This window comes from Dipteris shenzhenensis, chromosome 5 (assembly GCF_047967505.1).
Source record: "Dipteris shenzhenensis isolate YYH24624 ecotype China chromosome 5, Dip_SZ_1.0, whole genome shotgun sequence".
In the NCBI taxonomy this organism is placed as follows: Eukaryota; Viridiplantae; Streptophyta; class Polypodiopsida; order Gleicheniales; family Dipteridaceae; genus Dipteris; species Dipteris shenzhenensis.
The window spans coordinates 10,380,438-10,406,908 of NC_141600.1; the positions used below are offsets into that span (position 1 = coordinate 10,380,438).

The 26,471-nt window shown below is 42.8% G+C and overlaps 1 protein-coding gene across 2 annotated transcripts in view; it reads right to left on the reverse strand.

Moving 5' to 3' along the window:
• Positions 1-2,277: 2,277 nt before the first annotated feature.
• Positions 2,278-26,471, reverse strand: part of AUG3 (HAUS augmin-like complex subunit) — a 72,134-nt gene continuing 47,940 nt past the window's right edge. Inside the window, exons 13-19 of one of the 2 annotated variants that reach the window (XR_015541011.1) lie at positions 25,664-25,816; positions 25,411-25,522; positions 25,177-25,318; positions 25,012-25,087; positions 3,300-3,395; positions 2,945-3,136; positions 2,278-2,821 (exon numbers count right to left, since the gene is read on the reverse strand). Coding sequence is in view for 1 of the 2 variants with exons in the window: in XM_087374848.1 (XP_087230974.1) it covers positions 3,008-3,136; positions 3,300-3,395; positions 25,012-25,087; positions 25,177-25,318; positions 25,411-25,522; positions 25,664-25,816 (708 nt within the window). In the remaining variant the exon portion in view is untranslated. Of the gene's footprint in view, positions 3,137-3,299; positions 3,396-25,011; positions 25,088-25,176; positions 25,319-25,410; positions 25,523-25,663; positions 25,817-26,471 lie in introns of both variants that reach the window. The other variant, XM_087374848.1, reaches the window with a different exon arrangement.

Here is a 26,471-nt window from a genome sequence, read left to right on the forward strand (position 1 = left end):
TTTAGCATGCATGATCACTACAACTACAGTAAAAATTGCCAGTCACCGGGCTCACATGCTCAGTTATCTTCTTTGGTGAGCCTTCAAAACCCTTAGTCGTATGTGTTAAAAGCATGGATTGAGCCCTTTCACTACTTAGAGGATTTCCTAAATTGACATTAATACTATAGTAATGGACACTACTTAGAGGACTATCTAAATGGGCACTAATACTATATTAATGACGACACATGCAACCTAAGTGCACCATCATGAAGAGCTAAACTAAGTGGACATAGAATGACTTTCAATTTGTACTAGTAAAGAGACTTGAGAGCTTACACTATAGTATGACATGAAAGTGACCTCCCTTTTATAGAAGTGGGATACATATTTGCATTGCATGGGATGCCTCCTTGACATGTGCCAGAATGCTATTGATTGATACCTTTACTCATACCTTGCCTTTATTCTTGTGCGCATAGCAAAACAACTCTCAACTCCTCCACTCAATGGCATGATGTATTGGCTTCATCAAGGTGGTAATATATAAGTTACCAATGAAAATACCTCTCTTCTCCTTAGTGCAATACATTGCTTCTTAAGTTACAGATAAAAATACATCTCTTCTCTTCAACGGCGAAGTATGGTATTACATGTCAATGCCCCTAGAGGCTTGAATAGAGACTCTCTGGTGGTCAAGTTTGATAACTGAAGAAACTGCATCTAATCATATGATGACCATTTACAACCATTGGCTAAGGTGGTAAGACCTACTGATTGCTTCTTCACATTAGTCTTTTGCCTTGATAAAGAATCCTTATAGCAGATTTCATGCTAAGTCTTCTTTTTGCTTGATTGATGTTAGTCTCTTCCCTCTTCTTGTGAGCTGCTTCTTGCCCTATTTTCTTCGCTCTCTGGCTTGACTCTTGGCTCTTTGGTAGCTCCTTTTATGTGGAGTTGATGCTCCTTTCATGATAAATTTGTTCTTGAATGGGGTTTGCACCTTTCATGCATTATGTATGGATGCCATGTTATGTGCTACAACCATCTAATACACTCAATATGCTTTGGTCGACATAGGACAATGCTTTATGCATTCATTCTTTGATGTGTTTTTCCTTTTTTTAATAAAGTTTTGCCCAATTTAATTCTTTCAAGTTTCTAATTGCATGCAAGAGTTTTGATGTAGCATATGTGAATTCTTCATAGATCAAAATTTATGGCTTGTCAATTTTTCTCAAGAAGAAGGGTCAAAATGATAATGTGGCAATGTCTCTTCAAATGCTAATTACAAACTAATCTTAGCAAGCATTCTGTGTACTTATGTGGCAAGTGTGTAGACTAGACTACCGCAGAGCAATAATGATGTGAAACTACCATGTTTCATTGTGCTCTAACTTACCATGTGGATGCTACCTATCACAATTGCTATCTTATATTGCCATGTGTACTTATCTAGTACTACATTCCTTCTCTAGAGAACTTGTGTTGTTGCCTCCCACTTTACCATCTCCAGTTACATGTGTACTAAGTTGCCTTTGCATCACGGGTAGCTGTGTTTGCAGTCTCTTGCTTATTGTTGGTGCTGCATAGTTATCTGGTCAAGTCTTGAGTTTTTCTTATTTTGGTATTGAAGATGTTTTTGCATGTTGTTGCTACTGAGCTTAGTTTTGAGTCATTACCTACATATGTAAGTGTTTAAAAAGAACTAATGCAATGTCCCTTGTGTATTAATGTCCAAAGCCATCCACACCATTAAAAGAAAAGCAAATTAATTGTGCCTCCTCTCTCCATCAAGTACTTCAACAGTAGTTAAAAGGGTGTACACCAAAGCACTTCATGCTAAAAGGTCACCTATGCATGCTCAAGGCACATTAAAGTAGGGAAATCGAACCTCCCATGCATCATCAATGAGCAAAACCATTAGTGCAGTACGTGGCTACATCAACAAAGGAGGTGTCATAAATAAATCTTAGAAAAAATACTAAGGTCAAGAATTTTAAAAAACCATTACATGTGTAGTCTACTTGGTGCACAATGTGACTACCCAATCTCTCCATGGATATTAAAAGACATTTGGATCTTCATTTTCATGCTAGAAGAAAAGGCATTCAATGTGGGTAATTTCTTCAAGGCCTCTTCTCTAGTGTTCGTTCCACACCGCTTAACACGTGTCATCATCTTGCAAGCTCAAAGTTCCCTGAAATATATGCCACAACATGGAGCATAGACAACAAAAGGGTACCTTCTTTTTCTCAACAAAAAGACCATCAACAAAAAGACCACCAACAAAAAGTAAAATTCCATCGATCAATAATGTAAGACTCTTTTTCCCTCCTCAAATTTGTGATACAACTCTTGTTCTCGTTTCAACTCCTTAAAGGGAGAATTGACAAGTGGGTTCACTAAGGGAGAAGAATTGATTGTAGAGGGGAGGTACAAACAAGCCTTGGGTTCTAAGGGATGCCCCACAAATTCCTACATCCTCTAGGGGGCCTTTGTGGCTAGCTGGTAGTCCAACCTTTGCATAGGTGGCACTTAATCTCTTGCTATTGGACATTGTTACATTGTTTTCTTCATACAATAGTGATGATTTGCCTCAGATGTGTTGCTTTCATAAACTTTGCCTAAACATCCTATGTTTTTCGAAACTATGGAAGGTCTTCCGCTTCAGTTAAGCAATAGGACTGAAGTCAGACTAACAGTGAGTAACATTCCAATAGGCAATGTGGTACAACCATTCTATTTGGTCATTTTACAGAATTATAGCTCCAAACAGGTATCAAAAAATGCAATTGTTTGGGCTGATATGTGCATAAAAGAGTAATAAATCGAGTTCCTGCATGACCAAATATTAGCTCAGCCAATAAGAATCCATCAGATCAGAAGCAAAATTGATGGCTAATGGTGTACAAATTGGAAGCAATATTGACGAGTAAACGTCGAAGGATATATATAATACCATGAATTGTGCCATGAGAATTGGCACAGGACTAAATGATGGGAGATGATTCAAAGTAGCCCTTCAGACTTGCAAGGCTTTAACTCGTGCTGTCAACTCTCTGACTTGATTTCGAAGCCGATCTGGGGCACAAAAAAAGTCCACAAATACCTGTCTTTCCCTTCCTACCTCATGGGGGTGGTGTTTCACAATCTGCAGAATTGGCAGTACGAATTTGTAATGAGATCCAGCATATACCACAATAGCACCAGCATATTAGTCAATCTTTTACAGAGGAACCTGACCATAAGCTTGATACCAGAGCGGAGTAGAAATAACATTTCAAGATATGAAACTCCGTGCAAACAGCCAGTACCTCAGCTTTTTCGCGATGTTCACGGGTCACCTCCTCTACTGCAGTAGACAGCTGCGAGTTTACCTTTTCCATTTCTGCTAGCTCTTTCATTAGGGGCTGAGACATATAAGCACAAAAACATGAAGAATACTTTTAAATAGTCTGCCAGATTGCTAGAAGACAATCAGCAAGATTTGGACTAAAGCACATAGTCCATGCCACATGTCTTTTCGCCAATGATAGTCACCACCATTATTCCATCGTTAAGCTAATTTATTCAATCGTGTTAGATGGCTTCAATCCTAATGGATACTACTAAGTGTTATATATTAGCCATTTGATCATTGTGAACATGCTAGAAGACATAATAACGCTATTGCGTCTCACATGGCAACTTACTCCAAGGAGAGGGAAATGCCACAAAACCAACTCCCTAGTTCGACCAGCAGCCCTCTACACAGGGGCTTTTTGGGGAATAGACCTCAAAGAGGATGATGGACTGGTTCTGAAAGACTACAGGTCATGATGCTATCTTGTATGATCCCAGGAAAGAGATGTACTCCGCAAACATTATCCTAGCATAGTTTGCAGGGAGACCCCTCCGCACAGATGCCTCATTCCATATCGTCTCTCATCCTGACCGAGTCAAACAATTTGGCTGGACAGACGCAAGTCAATAGAGGCTACCATGGAGATCCCTCTCATCATCTACGCAGCTAAGGAATAGGTTCAATGCTTGTAGGCACGAGTCTCCAGATGGTTCCAAACACAGGGCATGCCTATCAATCATTCACTGCCATACTAGTACTCACTAGATGCTCCTTGCTTGCGTCTGACACAGTAGGTGACTCATCAAATCACCCAATACGATCTATGGAAGGTTTACATCCATAGGCCATAGGTAACCTCGCCCCCCCCCCCCCCCCCCCGCAGCAGCAACATGCAAGGAAGATGGCCTTCTATGGAGAGTATTTCCTCCAATTGAGCGACTACGGCTTCATCCAAGCATCAGGATACCTACAGGTCCACGATTCCCATGCAGTACAGATCTCCATGGGCGAACACTCCAGACCTCATCTCACAGATTCCAGGCCAAGGCAATCCACGAGACTACAACTACACAGCACCATAGAGGTTTGAGGCTCTGTACTCATTGTAATACACACAAGGTGGAGACCAAGGAGCATTTCTTGATGCAATGCCCAAGATACTATCAGAACCGAGGATATGAGCAGAGTTCCACAGATGCACCAACTCTTCATACATGAGGTCACCCAATCATGGGGCAGGCCCCTAACAGTAGGAGATTACAAACTTCTTCACAGGAGTAGTGCTTGGGAGATGTCAAGACCAAGGGAAAGATAATTTGCTGGCTGGGCTGTCTGGACAGGATCTTCCTGCCTGCGTCTCCTCTGCTAGCTCCCCCCGCCCTTTGACCTCCATCGCCCCACCCTCCTTCCCCTCCATCTGTTTCCTCCCCGCCCCCCCCCCCCCCCCCCACTACTTTCTTTTTCCTCCTCCTGCCGCTTCTGCCTCCTGCTTTGCCTCTCTCCTCTGCGCATTTCTTTCCACCTCAACCCCCTTTTGATATCCGGGCCCCTTAGTCTCGTCCTTGCTGTCGCGCTGTTTGGCAACAGCCTTTTTGGCTGTTTCTTCCGTCGAATCAGCCCCCCTCAGCTAGCTCTCATCTAGCCTGTTCAAAGGGTTGTTTTTCCACTGGTCTGTGAGCGTTGGTACTGAAGGAGTTCCCTCGAAACTGTTAGTCCGGTTCCTATGGTGTTTTTTTTCACACTGCTGGCTCGTTGTCAGATAGGCTAGCCCCTTCTTCTGTGGAGATCTTCACCAAGCATTCTGCCTGCTTCAAGTGGGTCTTCTTTGAGGGCAGATTCTCCTCTTCAGAACCCCCTTCTTTTTTCCTCTTTTTTCCAGCCCTTTTCCCTCTGTTTCCTCTCCTCATGCCTTTCTTTCCTCCCCGCTAACAGTTCAGCGATTTTGCTTTCTTGACTCTTGAGAACGCTTTCTCGGTGGTGACCACTTGATCTAGTAAGAGGGACTCACATGGCAGCTCCCTCGACCTGTTCGGATTGCACTCTCCCCAGAGGACAAGTGACACAAACAGACATAGAGATACACTGTACACACAGACAAATAATTATATAGTCCCCCCCCGCCCCTTTCTCTCTGTCTCTCTCTCGTCCAGTAACTCCCTCTCCCGCTCAGCAACTCCAACAGTTCGTCACTCAGCAACTCTTGCTCCCACTCAGTAGTTTTTCGCCCAACAGGTGCGTCACGGTGCAAACTCTTGGCCATCCAGTTACAGTTCCACTTCCACTTCACCCTCCAATTTTCAATTCAGCCACTTCGGTCACTTCAATCGTTCCACTCAAACAGTCACAAGTCTTGAGCCCCTCTTTTGGGTTTCCTCCTCTCCTTTTTCCTCTCACCCTGAGTTTGGGCTGGCCCCCCAGCCCAGCTCAAGAGTTAAATAGCCAGGGGGATTCGGTCCACTATGGACTACGGAAAAGTACCACCATAGCTCTCCCTACTTCGACTCCAAAGAACAGACTATCCTATGATGCCATCACCTCTGCCTTGAACCCCACCCCCTATGCTTTGACCTATCATAGACAACAGCAAGCTCACAGCTACCCTAGATTCACAGGAACAGATTTATTTTTTACAGCAAGAACTCCAAGAGGTCAAACTTCGACTTGCCTCTTTAGAGATGAAGGCCTTTGCATGGAAATAACAGGAACAAAGTAATACAAGAGGTAATGCAGAAATGCAATGCAGCAGCACCTGCACCACAGCTGATGACCAAGGTCTAGGACATGGTTACCACCCAGTTCAAGTCCATGAGACAAGAAATCACAGCAATAACGGACAATAAATGGGATGTGTACAGGGAGGTAAAAGAACAAACCAAGGCTTCCAATACCCAAGTTCTACGCATAGGAGGATTGCCTAAGGCTGGCATAATGGAGCATGAAAGGAAAGATTGATCAAAATCAAAGGAAATTTCCTCTGCATAGATTGTGTCGTCTAAAAGGGGACACAAGCACAAGTAACTTTCACCGACAAGTTGGCAAGGAGCAAGGTTCTCAAGAAGACGACGCAGAGCGGTGGAGCCTGCAACACAAAGTGTGAGGCACTAATCGGATACATAGATCTCGGAGACCACGCCCCCATCCACAGCAAGAGACAGCTCGACAGCTACAGATACGCGACATCTTTGTGTCTCATCGGAGGGCTACCACGAACCCTAGATATGTCCTTGGAGATTTCACACTACCTACATCTATGTTATAGACCTTGGTAGGATCCAATTATTCAAAATAAGGTCTACTAAATCCCCTAAAAGATTCCAGAAAATCATCTCCCAGATTTTCTTTTCTTCTCTCCCTCTCTCTTGTGAAGGGATCCCAAACCTGACCTTGACCTTGAGGAAGAGGTGCCGGTGGAAACTCAGCCAAGTATCCACTGGGCTGATTGATGTCATACGACATCTCAAAACCGTCCATAATGATAACTCTGTCCAGAGTTTACCCAAGAGCTACCAAAAGGATTCCTCATTCCAAGGAGTCAACTTCTCATGTCGCTTCTTTGAGAAGCCATAATTTCTCTGAGTTCATAAAGTCTAAAAGCTGTCTTGTGTTCCTATCTTGTACTCAATCCAAGCACAAGATCAACTTACGGAGTTCCTTTACCAGCTTGTCACTATCCAAGTGAATCCTCACTTTAAAATAGCAATCATTAAAAGGTTCAATAACCAAAAAAGTCAAATCATCCACTATATAGATCCCTTCAGAACAGCAGGTTGTCCAACCTATTACTATTCAAGACATCTTTGCCAAATCCATAGCTAAACAAATCACTCATCGTGCCCTTGTTTGTACCCATTGACCTTAGTCAATCCCAACTAAGACTGCGCATCCCATACTACACAGCCCCAGCCAAACTAGCTGTCGTTAGGAAGACGTAGGTTTGGATGGGTCCAAGGACCAAAGAAAGATTTATGTCTGGGATACCAGTCGATAAGATAAGAACATTAACTTGGAACACGCATAATATTCAAAAGCAATGGGAATAGTATAAAAGTTCCCATTCAAAAGAGAAGCACTTAAGAAACTCGATGCAAGTAGCACCAGACATGGACAGCAAAAGTAATCGTCATTATATTTGTGGCATACAAAATAGAAAATTACCAAGAGGTACCAAACAAAATAGTGGATGTTTACATAAGACCTCAAATTACTTCCTCCCGGTGTCCTCTTTACAAGACAATTTATCAGATGAACTGTCTGTCCGGGGAGCAGGATGATACCAAGGGGTCTCTGCTCTTATTTGTTCCAGACATCAGATAAAGCTAGCTACTCCGGAGCTTTCCTCACTGTTGGTCCATCCGACCTGAGGAATGGCTCTTATGTGGAACTTGAGAGCAGTCAATTATCTCCATCAATTCCAGATGAAAACAAGCTGATTCTCATCCCAAGACCTCAAAATCACGAGATCTTGGCCAAGATGGGGCCTCAACACATATTGGCTTACCATAGATTCTATAAGATGTAGCCTTCTTGAGAAGGGTACAAAGAATCTCAATGGTAGTTGAAGTGAGCACCTTTAACATCGACAACAGGGAGAATATTAGAGTCTGGCTGCTATCACTTATTACCTCCACTCCCACTGTCACCTATGTACGTATCATCAGCCAATAGTCTACTGCTGCAGTCAGAGATAACCCAAAGAATATTGGCAAAAACATACTAGAACAAGGCCCTCACAGTCCCGGACTGTCAAACGACCACCTTCAAAAGTCATACCTAGCTGTGATTCCCTGCCATAGCCAAAAGCCATCTCGTGGGGCAGCATGACAAAGACTAATTTGCTGCTGCCCCCTCAAGGATGGATAGGAAGAAGCCATAAGCAGTCCCAAATATAGGAGCTTTTATTCTCAAAACTTCCTAAGATAGGCACCAATCTGATCATACACTTAAATCCATAGGAAATCAGCTTCATAATAGAGCTGCAAATACCTGGAATATTGCCTGAAAACTACCGAAGTTTGCTTAGAGATAATCCAATCACCATCTCTATAGAGCTGAAGCAGAAGATTTGAAACAGTAATAACTGCGGGAGGCTTTTTGAGAACCGCAAGGCATCAACTCACAGGAAGAGATATCCTGTGCTGTCTTCATCTGGCAGGTCATCCCTATCGTCCCTTTTTTTTTTTTTCGGTCTCCAAGCTTCAATAGATCTTCTTTTCCCAATAAAGCAAGTCCCAAAATTGCTGGGGGATATAAAAAGCAATTTCCCATAATAGAGAATGCTTCAAACACAATCCTAGGCTTCCAAAACAGGACTGGCAAAATTAGGCTCTTGCTCCCCAACTTGCAATTGAATCCTAAATCCTTAGGAAATCAAAAAATCAAGCGCAAGCTCAAAGTAGACCCATAGGAATAACGATCTAAACCCTTGATTCACCTTTAGGATTAGGGCTTTATGCATCTCATGTGCACACAATATTACGGCAAAACACCCTTCTTGCATCAGCCGGAAACCTAATCACATATGATCCTCTTCTTCTCTAGAATTTGGGAGAGAACAGCCCAGCCGAAACTACTCCCTAGACCTGTATTATCAACAGGTGTATCAAACCCCTTTTTGGGTTGCCCTACAGGTATCAACTAATCCATATATCGCCTCCATAAACTAGACGTTTTTTTTAAGGAAGGTTGGTGACTAGTCTTCGTGGAAAAAGATTTCCGGAAACACCCTTAACACTTTGCAAGGATTAAACCTTGTAGAAGAAGATCTATAGCAGATCATCTTCACCCCTTCTGTCATGTGCAAGTCTAGCTCTAGACCTAGGAGTGATATGCTTTTCCCTCCGTGCGTTTCGTAGAGAACGGGTAGAGCTGAGCACTTCTTTTGCTGGTCGAATTTGCAAAAGTGGCTTTTTCTAGACCTTTTTTCTTCTACAGCCTCTTGGGCCTCTACTCTTGCAAACCTACAGCTTTTTGTTGAATTTTGAGTGGTCCCACGCGCTGGTTGACTGGTCTTTCTCAGTTTTGGAGGACTTTCTGACGATGAAACTTCTCCAAAACCTTCTCAATGCATTCCTCTTTGAAGCACACTTCTTTTGACCCCAAGAACTCCCACTTCTTCGCGACTGAAGTACTTCTTTTCGCATTTTTCAATGGAATTCTTGCTGGTCGGCTCTTGTAAATGCTCTTTCTTCATGCCTTTGCACTCCTCTTTGGCTGAGAATGCAATTGGGCATTGGCTACTATGTCCTCTTGGCGATTGAGAACTTGGTTCGAGTTTTCAGAGCTTGGTGAGTTGTGATTTTGCTGTTGCAATTTCTTTTAGCCATAAGCTATTGGTTGGCCTTGTGTGCCGCCTCTTTGTTGGTTCACAGGTGCCCAGGTAGTACTACATGAGTCATTCTTTGGTTGGGTACTTTGCTGATTTTATTTTGGATCTTTGAAAAGCTTTGTGAACGCCATCTAGAAACCACTCAAAGAGAGTGCAGAGCTGGGGTGCAGTGTGATTGCATCTGGACAGCCAATGGAATTACACTCGGAAAAGAGAATGTCTTTGGATTGAGCCTATGGGTTAAGTGCACTTATGTGATGGTGTTCTATGCTTGAAAGCCTTGCGAAGGCTTAATGAATTGGGGCCGCGTGCTCAGTTGCAGGGAAGGTCTCCCAGATGCAACTTGTAATCATTTCACTGTGAAATATAAAGAAATACTGAAAGGGGCACCACAGTGTTTGGGGCCAATCGGGTGCACTCATCTATGTTTGTTGAGCAAGGGCATTCTAGCCTCCATCCCTTTTTCAGTGGTTTTGTTTGTGAGCAAATGGGTAAATGCCAAATGGTGATCTATGCTTTGTGAGCTATAAATAAGTGCTGAAGTGATTAAAGGTTTAGTTCCACTGTCCTCTGAGTGATTAGAGGCCGGTTTCATTGGTTCCATTGCCGGGATACCACACACTCTTGCTCAAGAGGTGGGCCTCGGTAGTTTGGTGGAAGGATATCTTTGCTGCACTTTTTGACAGCTGAATATTACAACCATAAACATGGTGAGTACCCATGAGCAAGAGAGCTCCACAACTCCTCAAAGGAAAAGGCAGGAAAACCTTAATGATCCAGCTAGTGTACAGCTGCAAGGAGCACAACAAATGCCTTTTGAGCAGGCCACACATGAAGCTACAACTCAGCTCAACGGTGATACTAGTTCTAGCAGTGAGTCAGATGATGCTACTATGTTGAATGCACAGCTTGCAAGTGCAGTGACTGCTTTGACTCAACTGACACACATGCATCAGCTTCTCATGGCGGACAGCACACTCATGCATCAGTTTCCCATGAGGGACAGCCATCAAAAATGACTCAAAAAGTGACTTCCAAGAGAGAGGAATCCCCCAAAAGAGCACTTGAGAAAGAGGTACAAAAAGTACAGCCAGTGCAACAATATGAGCAGCCAGCACAAGGCCTTGGTTTGGGTACTTCTACTCCTTAAAATAATAATGTGCAATCCATAAATGTGGCTCAGCCACCTCAGCCATATTTGAGGCAACAACCTGAATATTTTGGTACATATTCTATCTTTGATGCTATGTTGATTTCACCGCCAACTGGGCATAGAAAGCAAGCCATGTATGACAATGTGGGAATGCAGCCAGGCATGCAAGCCACAACATATGCTCCCATGCCTAATGTTCAGCCAAGCATGGCTCTCCCTAGTGAAGGGAATGCTGCAAAAATACAGCCAACATCAAATGTATATAAAGAATTTAAGGATGGTGGTTCTCATGTCAAGTTTGGGACAGCCAACATCAAATGTATATAAAGAATTTAAGGATGGTGGTTCTCATGTCAAGTTTGAGACATATAATGTAGTACAGGACAGGTACAAAGCCCTCACATTCCTTCAACAGTTTGATGCTGCATTTCTTGGGTGTTTGTTTACAGAAGCATCCAAGATGAGGAAGGTTGCCACATTTTTGAAAGGCAATGCACTAAGTGGTACACCAACCTTATGCTTCATGGAGATGCACCTGCTACTTGAAGCAAGTGTTCTCTTCTACTTGGCTTACTCCAACTTTTGAAGTTGAAGTACTTTCACACTGGCATGACTTGTCATACAAACTTTGCAAGAATCTTGATGATTACACCAAGAGGTTTGGGATGTTTTGTTGCCATTGAGCTCTTACAGGCATGTTTCTTTGAAAGAGCAAATAGAGAGGTACTGTTGTGGATTTCCTAGTGAGCTACGTGATTATTGCATCAAAACCAAGGTGGGTTCTATGACTCAATTAATTGAGAATGCAAGGACAGCATATGCATGGATGCAGGAGAAGAATTTGGGCTTTATGGACCGCAAAAAATAAGACAGCAAACGAGCTGCCAAACACCAGGATAAGGACATCAAATCTGAAAATAAAAATTATGGCAAACGACCATTTCAAAAGGGAGGAAAAGCCCAATTCAAAGCTGGTCAAAGGCGTGGACAGCCTAATAAACAGCCCCGTACCAAGTTATCTGATGAAGAGAAAAAGTCACTCATGGAGCAAAACAAATGTTTTATATGCAAAGGAGAGGGACACCGCTCTTATGATTGCCCATCCAAGAAAAGAGATAGGTCAGATGATGATAAGAATGGTGATAAACAGGCTGATCAGAAGGGCAAAAGGCCTAAACCTTCCGCAGGACTTCTTCCAAATGTGATTGGGAGTTTGCCACATGCACATGATGAAGAGGAAACGAAAAAAATTGAGATGTGCAGAGCATGGGGGAAAATCAGAAATCAGAATTGTTTGTTTTTCTTTGATTCTGGGGCAAAGGTTAATTTCATAACTCCTGATATGGCAGGAAGGCTTGGCATCAAGCCTGAGGAAATGGGGCCATCCGGCATGTGTGATATGGCCAACCCTGAACTCAACACACCTGTCACTCCTATCATTGGCAAGTTGAGGATGCATATCCAGGGATATCAGGATGCAGAGGACTTCTACATTATGCATTTGCCAGAGTGTGATGCTTTGCTTGGGATGCCTTGGATGTACACGGTGGGGGCTGATGTACAGATGAGAAACAAGAAGATTTATTTAACTCATAGAGGCAAAAATCATGTACTTGATGTAAAGTTGAAAGGGGAGTCCATCCCTGTACTTTCAACTTCTTGTATTTCCAATGTAATAAAGCGTCATATTTTAGTGTACTTGATTTTTGTCAAAGAGAACAGCTAACCAGTTCAAGAAGGCTCTACTCTTTCTGCTTTAGATAGAGAAAGGGCTGCTTTTATTTCAGATTTTCAGGATTGTTTCTCAGATGCACTTCCTCAAGAATTACCTCCCAAGAGACCCGAGGATCATCAAATTGATATAATTCCAGGAAGCTCACTGCCTAATATACCTCCCTATCGTGTCAGTAAGGCACAACAAGAAGAGATAATGTCACAAATGAAGGAACTCTTGGAAAAGAAATTAATACAACCAAGTATTTCTCCTTACTGTTCCCCTGTGTTGCTTGTGCAAAAGAAGGATGGCAGTTGGAGAATGTGTATTGATTATAGGGCTTTGAATAAAGTCACAATTAAGAACCGTTTTCCAATTCCACACATTGATGATATATTGGATCGGTTGGAAGGTTCCTCAATGTTCAATCGTACTGACCTTAAAAGTGGATACCATCAGATAAGGATACGGCCTGAAGATGTCTACAAGACTGTCTTCCGTACTCCATTTGGCTTATATGAGTTCGTTGTGATGCCTTTTGGTTCGACTAATGCACCTGCCACTTTCAATAGAACGATGGACAGAATTTTCAGAGCGCACAAAAAGTTTGTGGGCACTTTCTTTGATGGCATCATTGTGTTCTCTAAAAATGAGCAAGAGCACAAGAAACACCTCACTATTGTGTTTCAAGAGTTGAAAAGACACAAGCTGTTAATAAACACCAAGAAAAGTGAGTTCTTTATGCATGAGATTCATTTTCTCGGTCATATAGTGTCAAAGGATGGAGTCAAGATGGATCCTGCAAACGTTGAGGGCATAAGGAGTCGGCCAATCCAGAAAAATCTGCATGAAGTCAGAAGCTTCCTTGGGTTGTGTTCATACTATCGGAGGTTTATAAAGTACTTTGCAAAAATTGCTTCTCCCTTGCATGCTTTACAGAAGAAAGTTGTACTGTTTCGATGGGGACCAAAGGAAAATGCAGCTTTTGAAGACCTGAAGCAAAAGTTGTGTTCTGAACCCGTTATTATCTTGCTAGATCTTGCAAAACCCTTTGCTGTAACTTGTGATGCATGTGGGAACAGCATAGGAGGCACTTTGATGTAGGATGGCAGAGTGGTTGCATATGAGAGTAGAGTTCTCAAAGATGCTGAATTATACTTGCAGACATACGAGAAGGAAATGTTAGCAATGATACATGCTTTGACCACATGGAAACATTACCTTCTTGGAGCTGATTTTTATGTGTAGACAGATCATCAGTCACTTAGATATTTTCTCACACAAAGAAAATTATTTGAAAAGCACATGAGATGGGCTAACTTCCTCTCAATGTTTCATTTTCAAATTGTACATGTGCCGGGTAACAAAAATGTAGTGGCTGATGCACTTTCCAAGAAACCACAGCCTGAAGCAATCTCCAAGAAACCCAGTGTTTCAGCAGTGACCATTGCTTACAACAATGTGTTAGATGTGATGAAAGATCAGTATGTTAATGATGCTGATTTTTTAACTATTTATGATCAGCTTTCTGATGGTCAAAGGCATGATCACTATATGTTGAAAGAGGGTTTCATTTTAATGCATGGACGACTCTGTGTCACTGATCAGATGCGACAGAAAGTCATAATGTAAAGTCATGCTCCTCCATATGCAAGACATAGGGGAATTACAGCAACAATTACAACAGTGGAGCAATACTTTTATTGCCATCTTTGAGGAAAGATGTGGAAGAATATGTGAAAACATGCATGGTCTGTCAAAAAGAAAAGTTTGACAGGCAGAAGGCACCTAGGTTGTTACACCCTTTGTGTAATCTAATGTAATGAAATCTACCCACAAAGGACAGCCAAAATCTACACGTCTCGCTGGTTCTCAACCTTCTTGCTTGTGCAGTCTTACGACAGCTCATAAATTACAGCAAGGAAACACTCTCTAATGCTCTCCCTCTCTCCCTCTCTCTACAGAGTCACTAAGGCCCAGGACAACCGTCGGGCTGGACCCCCCCCGAAGGATTTTTATTACTTGAGAGAAGATGGAGTACATAGTTCAGCGTGAAATCTGTTCATACATATCCAAAAACGTGAATGAAAAAAATTACATGAGCTCTCAGGCTCCCCTTCTTGGCAACAAGCCACTTGTCGATTTCTACTTTACTTTCCTAATTACATGCCACTAAGGGCAACTCTAGAGTCTTCGAAGCACTTGGTCACGCAAACTGCCTCCTAGACTCTGTTAGGCTCCCGTAGCGCTTAGAAAAAAAAATAACTCTTCCTAGTACCTGCAACAATTAATTAAAGCGCACCACCATGGCACCCATTAATTGTTAGCGCTTTGCATGCAAATAACACACTGTGGACTAATTCTAGTCACAATGGGCATCCCCACTGAACACATGTGCACACAAAACAAATATAATAAATATATTTATTCTCTGGTTGACCGGAGTCAACTCTCTTGATTATAATTAAGAGGCTTTGACCAAGGGTCGAGGCGCCTCAATTATAGTCAAGTCTCTCCAACCGAAGTTGGCACATCTTGGTTAACCGTAGTTAACCCTCTTGGCGCATGCCAAGTCTAGTCGACTGAAGTCAACACTCTCTGACCGTAGTCAGCTCTGTGGTTCTCTCGTTAACCGTAGTTAACCCTCTTGGTAGTATACCAAGTCTCCCTGACCGAAGTCAGGCTTACTTGACTGAAGTCAAGTATCTTTGACCGTAGTCAATTCTTTGACCAATAGAAACAATTCATTTGACCATAATTAACCTAGATGAAAAACTCTTTAATTATGATTAAATAAATGGTCAACTGTATTTTGACTTAGGATATTTACATTGCGGTGACATCCCCTCGACTTCTATTTAGTTGACCTCAACTGAAAAGCTTCCTTGTAAACATCCAAAAGCTGTGGATAACATGTCTTCATCCATCCACTTAGCATCCAATGCTGTATAATTCTTGAATTTTACAAGATACCTGTAAAACTCCTTGCCCTGAGGGCCCTTGCGTACGGTATGGTACACAACCTGCTCTGGCTGAAGGACCTCTTCCAGCTCATCCACTTTTGGTGGATCCTCTAATACTGGCTCTGTAGGCTCTGGCCCCTGGAATTTCTTTAGAAGACTCACATGGAATGCATTGTGAATCCTCCAATGCTCTGGCAATGACAACATGTATGCAACCTCATTTATTCTTTATGTAACCCTTAAAAGGGCCATAATATCTGGAGGATAACTTGGCATACACTTTCTGTTTGCCTTTAAACTTGCGGAGCCTAGCTTTCTCGAACTTCAAAAGTACCCAATCCCCTTCCTTGAGATCTAGCTGTCTCCTATGCTTATCTGCAGCTCATTTATGCTTCTCTTGAGACCTTTCAATTGCTGTCCGGACTTGGCTATAAGCTGTCTGGAGGTCTCTCACAAACTGATCAGCTACAAATATTTCATCCTTGGTCCTCAGGATAGGTGGCAGAATCACCTTCCCATAGATGACCTCAAAGGGGGCTTTCCCTGTAGAGCTATGTACTGTATTATTATAAGCAAACTCTACCAATGGTAGGCACTTTTCCCAATCTGAACCTTGGTCACCCACGTAGTATTTCAACATATCCAATACTATAGAATTTGCTACTTCACTTTGACCATCTGTATGGGGATGAAAAGAAGAAGAAAAATTCAAATTCATCCCCATGTTGTCAAATAAAGCTCTCCAGAATAGACTAGTCATTCTGGGATCTCGATCACTGACAATGGACTTAGGCATACCATGATACTTAAAGATCTGTGCCATGAAAAGCTTAGCCATATGATCTACCTTTATGGTTTTGCGAACCAGAATGAAATGAGCTTGCTTGCTGAATCTATCAATGATAGTCCAAATCCCATCATTCCCTGACTTTGATCTTGGCAAATCAAAAATGAAGTCCATTGTAATACTTTCCCACGGTGCCTGAGGCACAGGAAGAGGCATAAGTAGGCCAGGTGCCTTCCGTCAATCATACTTCACTTTCTGACACGTAAGGCATTCACTAACAAACTGATGTATCAATCATACTTCACATTTATGGTTTTGCGAACCAAAATGAAATGAGCTTGCTTGCTGAATCTATCAATGATAGTCCAAATCCCATCATTCCCTGACTTTGATCTTGGCAAATCAAAAATGAAGTCCATTGTAATACTTTCCCACGATGCCTGAGGCACTGGAAGAGGCATAAGTAGGCCAGGTGCCTTCCGTCAATCATATTTCACTTTCTGACACGTAAGGCATTCACTAACAAACTGATGTATATCTTTCCGCATCCCTGGCCAAAAGAAATACCTCTCTAGTGCTAGAGTTGTTGCTGTAATTCCTCTATGTCCAGCATAGGGAGATGCATGGCATTCCTCATCTCCTGGGTGATGCATAGGCAGTCATCTTTCATTAGATACCCATCTTTCAGGGAATAGAACTGGTGGATTACCCCTCTTGCATTTGCTCTAAAATCTCACCAAAATCTGCTTCATTAGCATATTGCTCCCTCATGCCTTCCAGATCCTGATGATAAGCAATAGTCACATTATTGACTTGGGGTCTTCAAGACAAGGCATCTGCCACTTTGTTCCGAATCCCTGGGGTATGGACAATCTGAAAATGATACATTGACAGCATATTTGCCCATTTCATATGCTTCTCGAAAAGTTTTGTCTGAGTTAGAAAATATCTCACACTTTGGTGATCTGTTTTAACATTAAAATCTACACCCAAAAGATAGTGCTTCCATGTATGGATGGCATGGATTACAGCCAATAACTCTTTCTCATAGATTCCCAGATATCTCTCTGCATCTCGGAGTATCCTGCTCTCATAAGCCACTACATGACCATTCTAATGCAATGCAGCCCCAACACATTCCCCACAAGCATCACAATCCACATCAAATGGTTGATACAAATCTGGAACAATTAAGATTGGCTCTATAGTTAGCCTCTCCCTGAGTGTGGTGAAGGCTGTCTTTTGAGGAATTCCCTATCTGAAAGCTGCATTTTTCTTAGTAAGATCGTGGAGTGAAGCGGCTATATCCGCAAAATGCCTGACAAATCTTCTGTAGTAAGAACACAAGCCTAGGAAACTTCGAACTTCATGCACAGTTTTCAGCTCTGGCCATTCGTGAATGGCACGAATCTTTGTCAGATCCATCCGTATCCCATCTTTAGATATTATATGCCCCAAGTAATGGATTTCTTCTAGGAAGACTTCACTTTTCTTGCTGTTTGCATAGAGCTGATGATTTCTCAGCCCTTGAAACACTATAGCAAGATGTTCCTTGTGCTCTTCTTCAGACTTAGAAAAGACAATTATGGCATCGAAGAAGGTACCAGTGAATTGTCTGTACGATCCATCATCCTATTGAAAGTAGCTGGGGCATTTGTCAGTCTAAAAGGCATCACTAGATATTCATACAACCCAAAAGTAGTGCAGAACGCTGTCTTGTGCACATCCTGAGACTGTATCCTCACTTGGTGATAGCCACTCTTTGAGTCTATCATGTTGAAAACTAAAGCTCCATTTAACTGATCGAGCACATCATCAATGCACGGAATAGGGAATCTATTCTTGATGGTCATTTTGTTCAATGCGCGATAATCAACGCACATACGGAATGAACCATCTTTCTTCTGTACTAGCAGTACAGAGGAACAAAAAGGAGAAGAACTCGGCTAAATCAACCCCCTGGACAACAAGTCCTGGACCTGAGTCATAATCTCTTCTCGCTGAGTTGCACTAACTCTGTATGGGGGCCTATTGGGTGGCTCGCTACCAGGAATGAGTTCTATGCCATGATCCTTAGGTTTCTCAAGGGGTAGCTCCCCTGGCAAAGTGTTAGAAAAGCAATCTTTAAAATTTTCAAGGAACTGCAATTTATTCTGATCTGCCTCACTTATTTCACCATGCATTTCCACCTCTGCAGAATTCAGCTATCTGTTTAGGAGTGAATGGGGATTTGCCTTTATATGACTTTGAAAACTGAGTACCCCTCAGCTTCTGAGGCTGAAACCCTTTCTTTTCAACCTTGGGATACTCTTTCTTTTCTGATTTTAAAAAATCAGTTTTCTTTCTTTCGGCACATCCTGCATGCAAGGATAGTACTGTGGATGGATCTTGTAATGGCACAAGACTAGCTACTGAAGCTGAATGCATAAGGTCTCGAATGTTCTTTGCCTCCAAAGCATTCACTACCGCCTGAATTCTTGGACTGAGACCTGCTCTATACTTTCTCATTTGGGTTCCTTTGGAGATCTTTTTGAAAGGTGCAACCTGCAAATAAGCATCCCAAAAATTTTGGTTGTACACATCCACTGTATCTCCTGCATCCATATGCAAACTGTCCCAATCTTGAAGAACATGATCTCTAAACTGTTTAGGCATAAACTGCTGGTAGAAGGCTTTCTTGAAGTCCTTCCACTTCTTTGGGGCTGACCCATTTGTGGTTTGTGCACTCCACCATGCACTAGCTGTCGCTGTCAAGTGCAAATTGACCATTCTTAACTTGGAGGATTCTAAAAAATTTTCTATACCGAATGCAGCATCAAACTGCCTGACGAACTGCAATGCTTTGTCTGTATGACCATATTGTCCATTATAGGTCATAAACTTGACAGATTTACCTCCCTCTTTGAATTCCTTGGTCTCTCTGGAAGACTTTCCAGGATGGTTTATCTGATAAAGAAGAAGATACAGAAGTCGAGCTCGAGGTAGACGGTGAAGGACTGGGAGATCGGTGATGATGCCTCGATCTCTTCTTGCTATGAGACCGTCCCCTATGAGATCTCTCTTTCTCTGGTTGTACACGAGAGTGTGCCTCTGGCATTGACACATCATACACTACATTAGGCATAGTTTCTCCTTGAAACAAATGCTGAGCTCTTGGATCCCTTCTGAGATTTTCCATCTCCTGCATACGAGTGCGTACCATCTGTTCAAATTCTTGCTGAGTTTGTTGCACACTTCTCTGTCTTTGATGTGCATCCCTATCTTGTGTATCCCTCTGGATAGGTGATTGGGCCATTTTCTTACGACTCGTCTCAACAAGAGGTGTCTTGCATTCACAATCTATGCCAGTACCGGGCTGTCAACTCAAGGCATATACCCACAAAGTACTAAGTATGCATCTGATTCCCTTTTTCTAAGCATAAAGGCATGCATCCCTTTACTTGTGCAATTTTCTGATTTTCCTCTGATTTCTGCTTTTTCTGACAGTAAATACTTTCTCAGATAGGTGAAAACTGCTAGCAGAAACACTCTCTGCAACCTTTTTTTTTTTTTTGGACAGTAACTGGATGAATAACCGGCTGGTTACTCTAACCACACTAATTGGCTCTGGTCTGGTTGGCTCTCAACTGGACCTCAACCATCAATAGTCTAGTTAACCAGCTATGGTTTGGTTAACTAAAACTAAGGTTAGTTGGTCAAACCTCGTTTGACTAACCAATCTAGTTTGGTTAGACCAACTAATTGAACCTCTAACCAGGGCTGGCTAACCAGAGTTAGTCTAGCCACTGGTTTGCCACCTCAGCAATCCAGCTGGCAGTCCAACTCAGCTGCCGTCCTGCCATGTCATCACCCTGCATGTGCTACCACGTCAGCATTAGCTCCCACTGCCACATTAGCATCCACACGTGTCTACCACGTCAGCTGGACCTATCAAGACCTCTACCACGTGTGCGCCACGTCAGCTCGCACGTGTGGCTGCCACATCACCTATGCAGCTCTGTGCATACCTGCCACGTATGCCTAAGGTTTCAGACCTTGGCTGGCTGGGCAACGTCGCGCGTCGCACCTTCCAAAGACCTCCGACCGGGACTTCTGTCAACGCTCAACGTCAAATACGAAAATCCGGCAAAAGTTTCCATCTACAAGGTCCGCTCATGGATTCACTGCGTACATGAGAACTGGGACGCTGTAATGCTAGTTGCGCTCACGCCCAGGCCTCGGTGACCATCGCTCTGAGCATGAGCATCTTCATAATGCCTTACCAAAAATCAACGTCACCAGCCACGCAACAGAGATGCTCATAGAGGCGCTCACAATTTGTGATCCTCCTTTCGGTTTATGATTGTAAGATTCCCTCAGCATCTTTCTTATCTAGACATGTGGCTATTCATAAGGCTTAAGGCTTGGTCAACCACCCAGCAAGGGTAGGTCAAGAAGTATCCATGTGGTAATTTATCTAAAACCTAAGCCTTATCTGCCACATAGGTAGACCAATAGTGCCACATTATTGGGTCCACGTTAGCAACGGGTCCATTGTCCATGTCCACATCACTGCCACCTCAGCACTACGATGTGGCAATCGCCCCCTTGCTGACACATTTACCTCTTTCCAAGCAGTGCAACCCGTCGTTGGATTCCACCCCTTGCCTGTTGCATAGAGCTGCGGTACACCTAAGCGTATACTAGGCCAATGAAAGCAAATACAGGCATAAATCGTACGTCGACCAACTTGACGTGAGCCATTTGAGCTGTATGTCATTCGTGGCTGTTTGGCTTACCATCATCGAGGTGTCATACAAATCTAGGATGCCAAACGAACCAAAATCATGACGACGTACTGGACGTTAACAACACTTGCATCACAATTCTGTGAACGCTCTCAACATTCAATTTTCACGATTTACTGCTTGCATCGTCCCAATTTCTGCCATCTCCCACAAGCTCCTTTGATCGTGGTCACCATAGAAGGCAATCCTTGCCTTGGCTCTGATACCAATGTAATCTAATGTAATGAAATCTACCTACAGAGGACAGCCAAAATCTAAATGTCTCGCTGGTTCTCGACCTTCTTGCTTGTGCAGTCTTACGACAGCTCATAAATTACAGCAAGGAAACACTCTCCAATGCTCTCCCTCTCTCCCCCTCTCTACAGAGTCACTAGGGCCCAGGACAACCGTCGGGCTAGACCCCCCCGAAGGATTTTTATTACTTGAGAGAAGATGGAGTACATAGTTCAGCATGAAAGCTGTTCATACATATCCAAAAACGTGAATGAAAAAAATTCTATGAGCTCTCAGGCTCCCCTTCTTGGCAACAAGCCACTTGTCGCTTTACCTTGATGCTTTCCAGTTAGACCCGACTACGGTCTGGGCTCCTACATGTAGTTCAACAGAGCGAGCGTCTGGAGCATTACCTGCTGTTCGAGAGGGGGTAGCACCTCCACTCCCTCAGTATAGACGGCCTCACCGTGATTTCATGAGGTCGCTTGATGACACTGTATGTTTCATGCGAAATACTGAACTGACATTATTTTTGCTGTGAGACTTCATGATATTGATGCATCTTGACTATTGATTACCGAGGATCACATAGATTTTGAGCAATGTATATGAATGGATGCATGCCTCTCCTAGCCATATTTTCACTCTTTGTATACTAAAGCTGCGGCTTTCTTGTATACTCTTTCATGGTATATTTCATGCTCGCTCATGTGTTTTAGGACAGCAAACTGTGGTTTGCTGTTTCAAGAGAGTGGTATGTCACAGGGGCGTGAAATTCTAAATACTTTAATGTACTACAAGACCGTGACAACTTTGGTTTTAAAAGTCCAAGTGTGGGCTTAATAATGTGTAATCAAACGCGACATGGTGCCTAGCATATAAGGGTAATTAATCCCTAGGCCCAAAGGCATTCCAAGGAATTAAAAGAGTGGTTGTTGGAAAATGATGACATGGCACTTTTAATGAGCCCCCTAGAGGGGCCATGTACCTTCCGTGGCCCCCCTAGAGTTCCAGGTGGCTCTAGTGCCTTCTACATGCTCCTTTGTCATTCCTGGACCTTCCTGGGCCTTCTAAACTTCACATGTGTGATTTTCTCTCTCATCTTCTCCCTTTGTTGAGATTTTGGACTGGTTTTTCAGCCTCCTTCAGCTGAATTCCTTTTTTCTTCATAACTCCTCACCCGTTTGGATTCCTCGACACCCGTTTGGCCCAATGGTTTCCCCTCTGCCTCCCCTTCGCACTAATATGCTTTTTCCTCCGTGCGTTTGGTAGAATGGGTAGAGCTGAGCACTTCTTTTGCTGGTCGAATTTGCAAAAGTGGCTTTTTCTGGACCTTTTTGCTTCTACAGCCTCCTGGGCCTCTCCTCTTGCAAAGCTACAGCTTTTTGTTGAATTTCGAGTAGTCCCACGCGCTGGTTGACTAGTCTTTCTCAGTTTTGGAGGACTTTCCGACGATGAAACTTCTCCAAAACCTTCTCAATGCATTCATCTCTAAAGCACGCTTCTTTTGAGCCCAAGAACTCCCACTTCTTCACGACAGAAGTGCTTCTTTTCGCATTTTTCAGTGGAATTCTTGCTGGTCGGCTCTTGTAAATGCTCTTTCTTCATGCCTTTGCACTCCTCTTTGGCTGAGAATGCAATTGGGCATCGGCTACTATGTCCTCTTGGCAATTGAGGACTTGGTTCGAGTTTTTAGGGCTTGGTGAGTTGTGATTTTGCTGCTGCAATTTCTTTTTGCCATAAGCTATTGGTTGGCCTCGTGTGCCACCTCTTTCTTGGTTCAGACGTGCCCAAGCAGTGCTACATGAGTCATTCTTTGGTTGGGTACTTTGCTGATTTTATTTTGGAGCTTTGAAAAGCTTTGTGAATGCCATCTGGAAACCACTTAAAGAGAGTGCAACTGGGGTGCAGTGTGATTGCATCTGGACAGCCAATGGAATTGTACTCGAAAAAGAGAATGCCTTTGGATTGAGCCTATGGGTTAAGTGCACTTATGTGATGGTGTTCTATGCTTGAAAGCCTTGCGAAGGCTCAATGAATTGGGACTGCGTGCTCAATTGCAGGGAAGGTCTCCCAGATGCAACTTGTAATCATTTCACTGTAAAATATAAAGAAATACCGAAAGGGACGCCATGGTGTTTGGGGCCAATGGGGTGCACTTGTCTATGTTTGTTGAGCAAGGGCATTCTAGCCTCCATCCCTTTTTCAATGGTTTTGTTTGTGAACAAATGGGTAAATGCCAAATGGTGATCATGCAATGGTTAATGGTTGTGATATATGCTTTGTGAGCTGTAAATAAGTGCTGAATACTTAGCAAGTGATACCAAGAGAATTCTATTCGCCTAATATCAAGAAAAATGTGGTGAGATTTGTTGTGGAATGCATCACTTGTCTTGTCAAAAACTAAAGAGTTATAAAGGAAAGACTCTTTGATTGCTAAAGTCTTTATCAATTCCTACTCAATCTTGGGAGCAAATATCGACCCTTTAGTAAGCACGTATACTTCATCCCCTGTACTCAACAAGAAGCACACATGTTCATCCAAAAGATCTTTGTTTGACCCAAATTATAGATCTTGTAGTAACTTTTTTATTGCATTTTGACTCAGTTAGGCTTTTCTTCAGCTTTTCATCCAAAATCTAATGGAAAAACTTAAGTAGCAAATAGCACTATTTTGGATATTCTAAAAGCTTATGTAGGAAGTCAACCTCGAACTTGGGATAAAATCATTGTTACCAAAAAGCATGTGTCAAGCCCACAGAGGCTCTGTAAACGCATCCCTTGTTTTTGTGGAGGGAAGGGATAATTTGGGCTCCTTGTGGTGTTTTAATTGAAACATCTCAAATACTCTAGACAAGGAAGCAAGAGCCACTCATCTAGTCGGAGGGGGGGGGGCACGTATTTTGTACCCAATTGGTGTCAGCATCTTCTTGTACTCATGGTTCCTTCTCGGTTCTTCAAGTGGTGCTTTGTGTGTGAGAGAACTCTTGACTTTGGTTACATGATCACACTATCTATCTCTCTTTGGGCCCATGCACACCCGTCTCATATGCTCCTTTGCCCTTTCATAATCTCCGCTGGCCCTGAAACCCCTCCCCACCCCCCCCCTCTCTCTCTCTCTCTCTCTCTCGGATAGAGAAGTTGCAAGCATTGTACAACACAAAAGAGCAATAGTGGAGAATGAGTAATTTTTATGAAGCCCAAAATTGCCACTTATTCCCGTTGATACTTCCAAATGTCCGTAATATGTCTGAAAGTTCCCAGGGCATAGGAGGCTGCAGATTTTGAGTTCTGAATTTCTCTGATGAGCTCTCAGTTGCTTAAAAGCAACTTCAGGATCGATGAAAAAAGTAGCAGGATTTAGAGCTGGAAACACGAGATTGTAGATACTGTTCGGTCCCCCTAGCACATTAACAAGGGGATGTTAAAGTTAAAGGCCAGCTTTGTTCAGAAATTTGGTGGCGGATATGTGTTCCTTCCACATTTTGACATGTTTTTGGGATGCAAACCTTTTTACCTATTATCTGCTCTATTTACAAATATGGACACACACAGACCCAAAAGACCTAGAGCATCTTCATTTCTTATAAGCCCAACTTCGACTTTAAACTGGCTGTCCTTGTCCATTTAGTATTTATAGCTTGTGTCTCTTGTCGGCATCCCAATCAGTTTCTTGAACAAGAAGTACCAAAAGATACCAGTAAAGAAGGAAATTTGTGTCTGAACATTCACAAAACTCACCCAAGGACTTAAGACAGGCTGTGCCGTTGTTGATGATGCAAAAAGAAGCTGCTGCATCCTTTGGATAATCTCACAGCTGGACAGACAGTCAGGACACAGTAAGCAAGCTAAACGGCAATCAAATTCGAAAAACACTCTTCACTCAGCAGTCCAAGTTCTTCTTACAGCTCATTTATGCACTTATTCTTTTCCTCCATAAGAGAGCTGTCAAGTTCTGTTTGCAAATACTGCAGTTCTGATTGCAAGTTGTTAATCTGCTGAACAAGGCCTGGAGCTGAAACATAGATCGGTGAAGCCCCCTGATCATCTACATGATACGCAAAAGATATAGCAAAGGTGAGGCATGAAATACAGAAAAATGCACTTGAGCGATTTGGCAGTCTGGATAGCCCAACTCACTCGTGTAGATATTCAGTAAATCCCTCACTCGATGAAGAAATGTGTCTCTGTCATCAACGGCACCATGTTCCTGCACTTCTGTACGTGCTTGAATCAAAGCAGAACACCTTTCCTGGCATGCAACAGTAAAAGGAATATCTGTCATTGTGAGCAAGGCAATGTGTTGCTTGAAATACAAACAAAGAAACCAATGGAGACCTACATTTCGTACAAAACTGTTAAGAGAATGCATTTGAAACACAGTTGCACTCACTATGCGTCCCAATGTCGCTTGTGCAAAGGCATGCATCTCAGCTTCAATAACCCTCAAAAGCTCATTAGCTCCATTCATTGTCTTCCTTTCCAACTGGCATGCTACTTGTAGGAAACGGTGGCGGGCTAGCTGATTCACCAGATGGTTGATGAACTGCAAGGCAAGAACAAAGAGATTTCTATGATGGTTGATGAACTGCAAGATAACTGATTCACCATATGATTGATGAACTGCAAGGCAATAACAAAGAGATTTATATGACTTTTGATAAAAAATGGCATGCGTTATCCCCCATATTTATGACACGTAACTTTTCAGCTTGCCCAAAATATTTATAACTTTTCAGATTGGCCACTTATTGCAATTGCAATAATCTTTTGTGGCAGAGCAAACCAGGAAGCCACTACATAGAAGAAATCTCAGAGACATGAACTCTTGAGCCACCAGCAGACATGTATAAATTAGTCTCTTCTAAGCTATTCACTGACCAGCATACATCTCATGGACCACTTGATCCATAGGCAAATGTACATAATACTCAGATATTTGTATGTGCGCAAGTGCATGTGACATGCATGAAGTGGAGACAAAGGAGCATGTATTGATGAGATGCACCAAGAACTCTAGATATGAGGTTGATAACATATTCGACCGTCGATTTCTAGACATGAGATCACCAGACGTATGTAGCAAACCTGTTCTCGGATATCACAAGACATAGATACAAACTCATGAAACCTGTAGCCGGTCAGGGACCCTCGGTAACAGGTGATCAAAAAATTCTTCATGAGAGAGAAGCCCACATGGA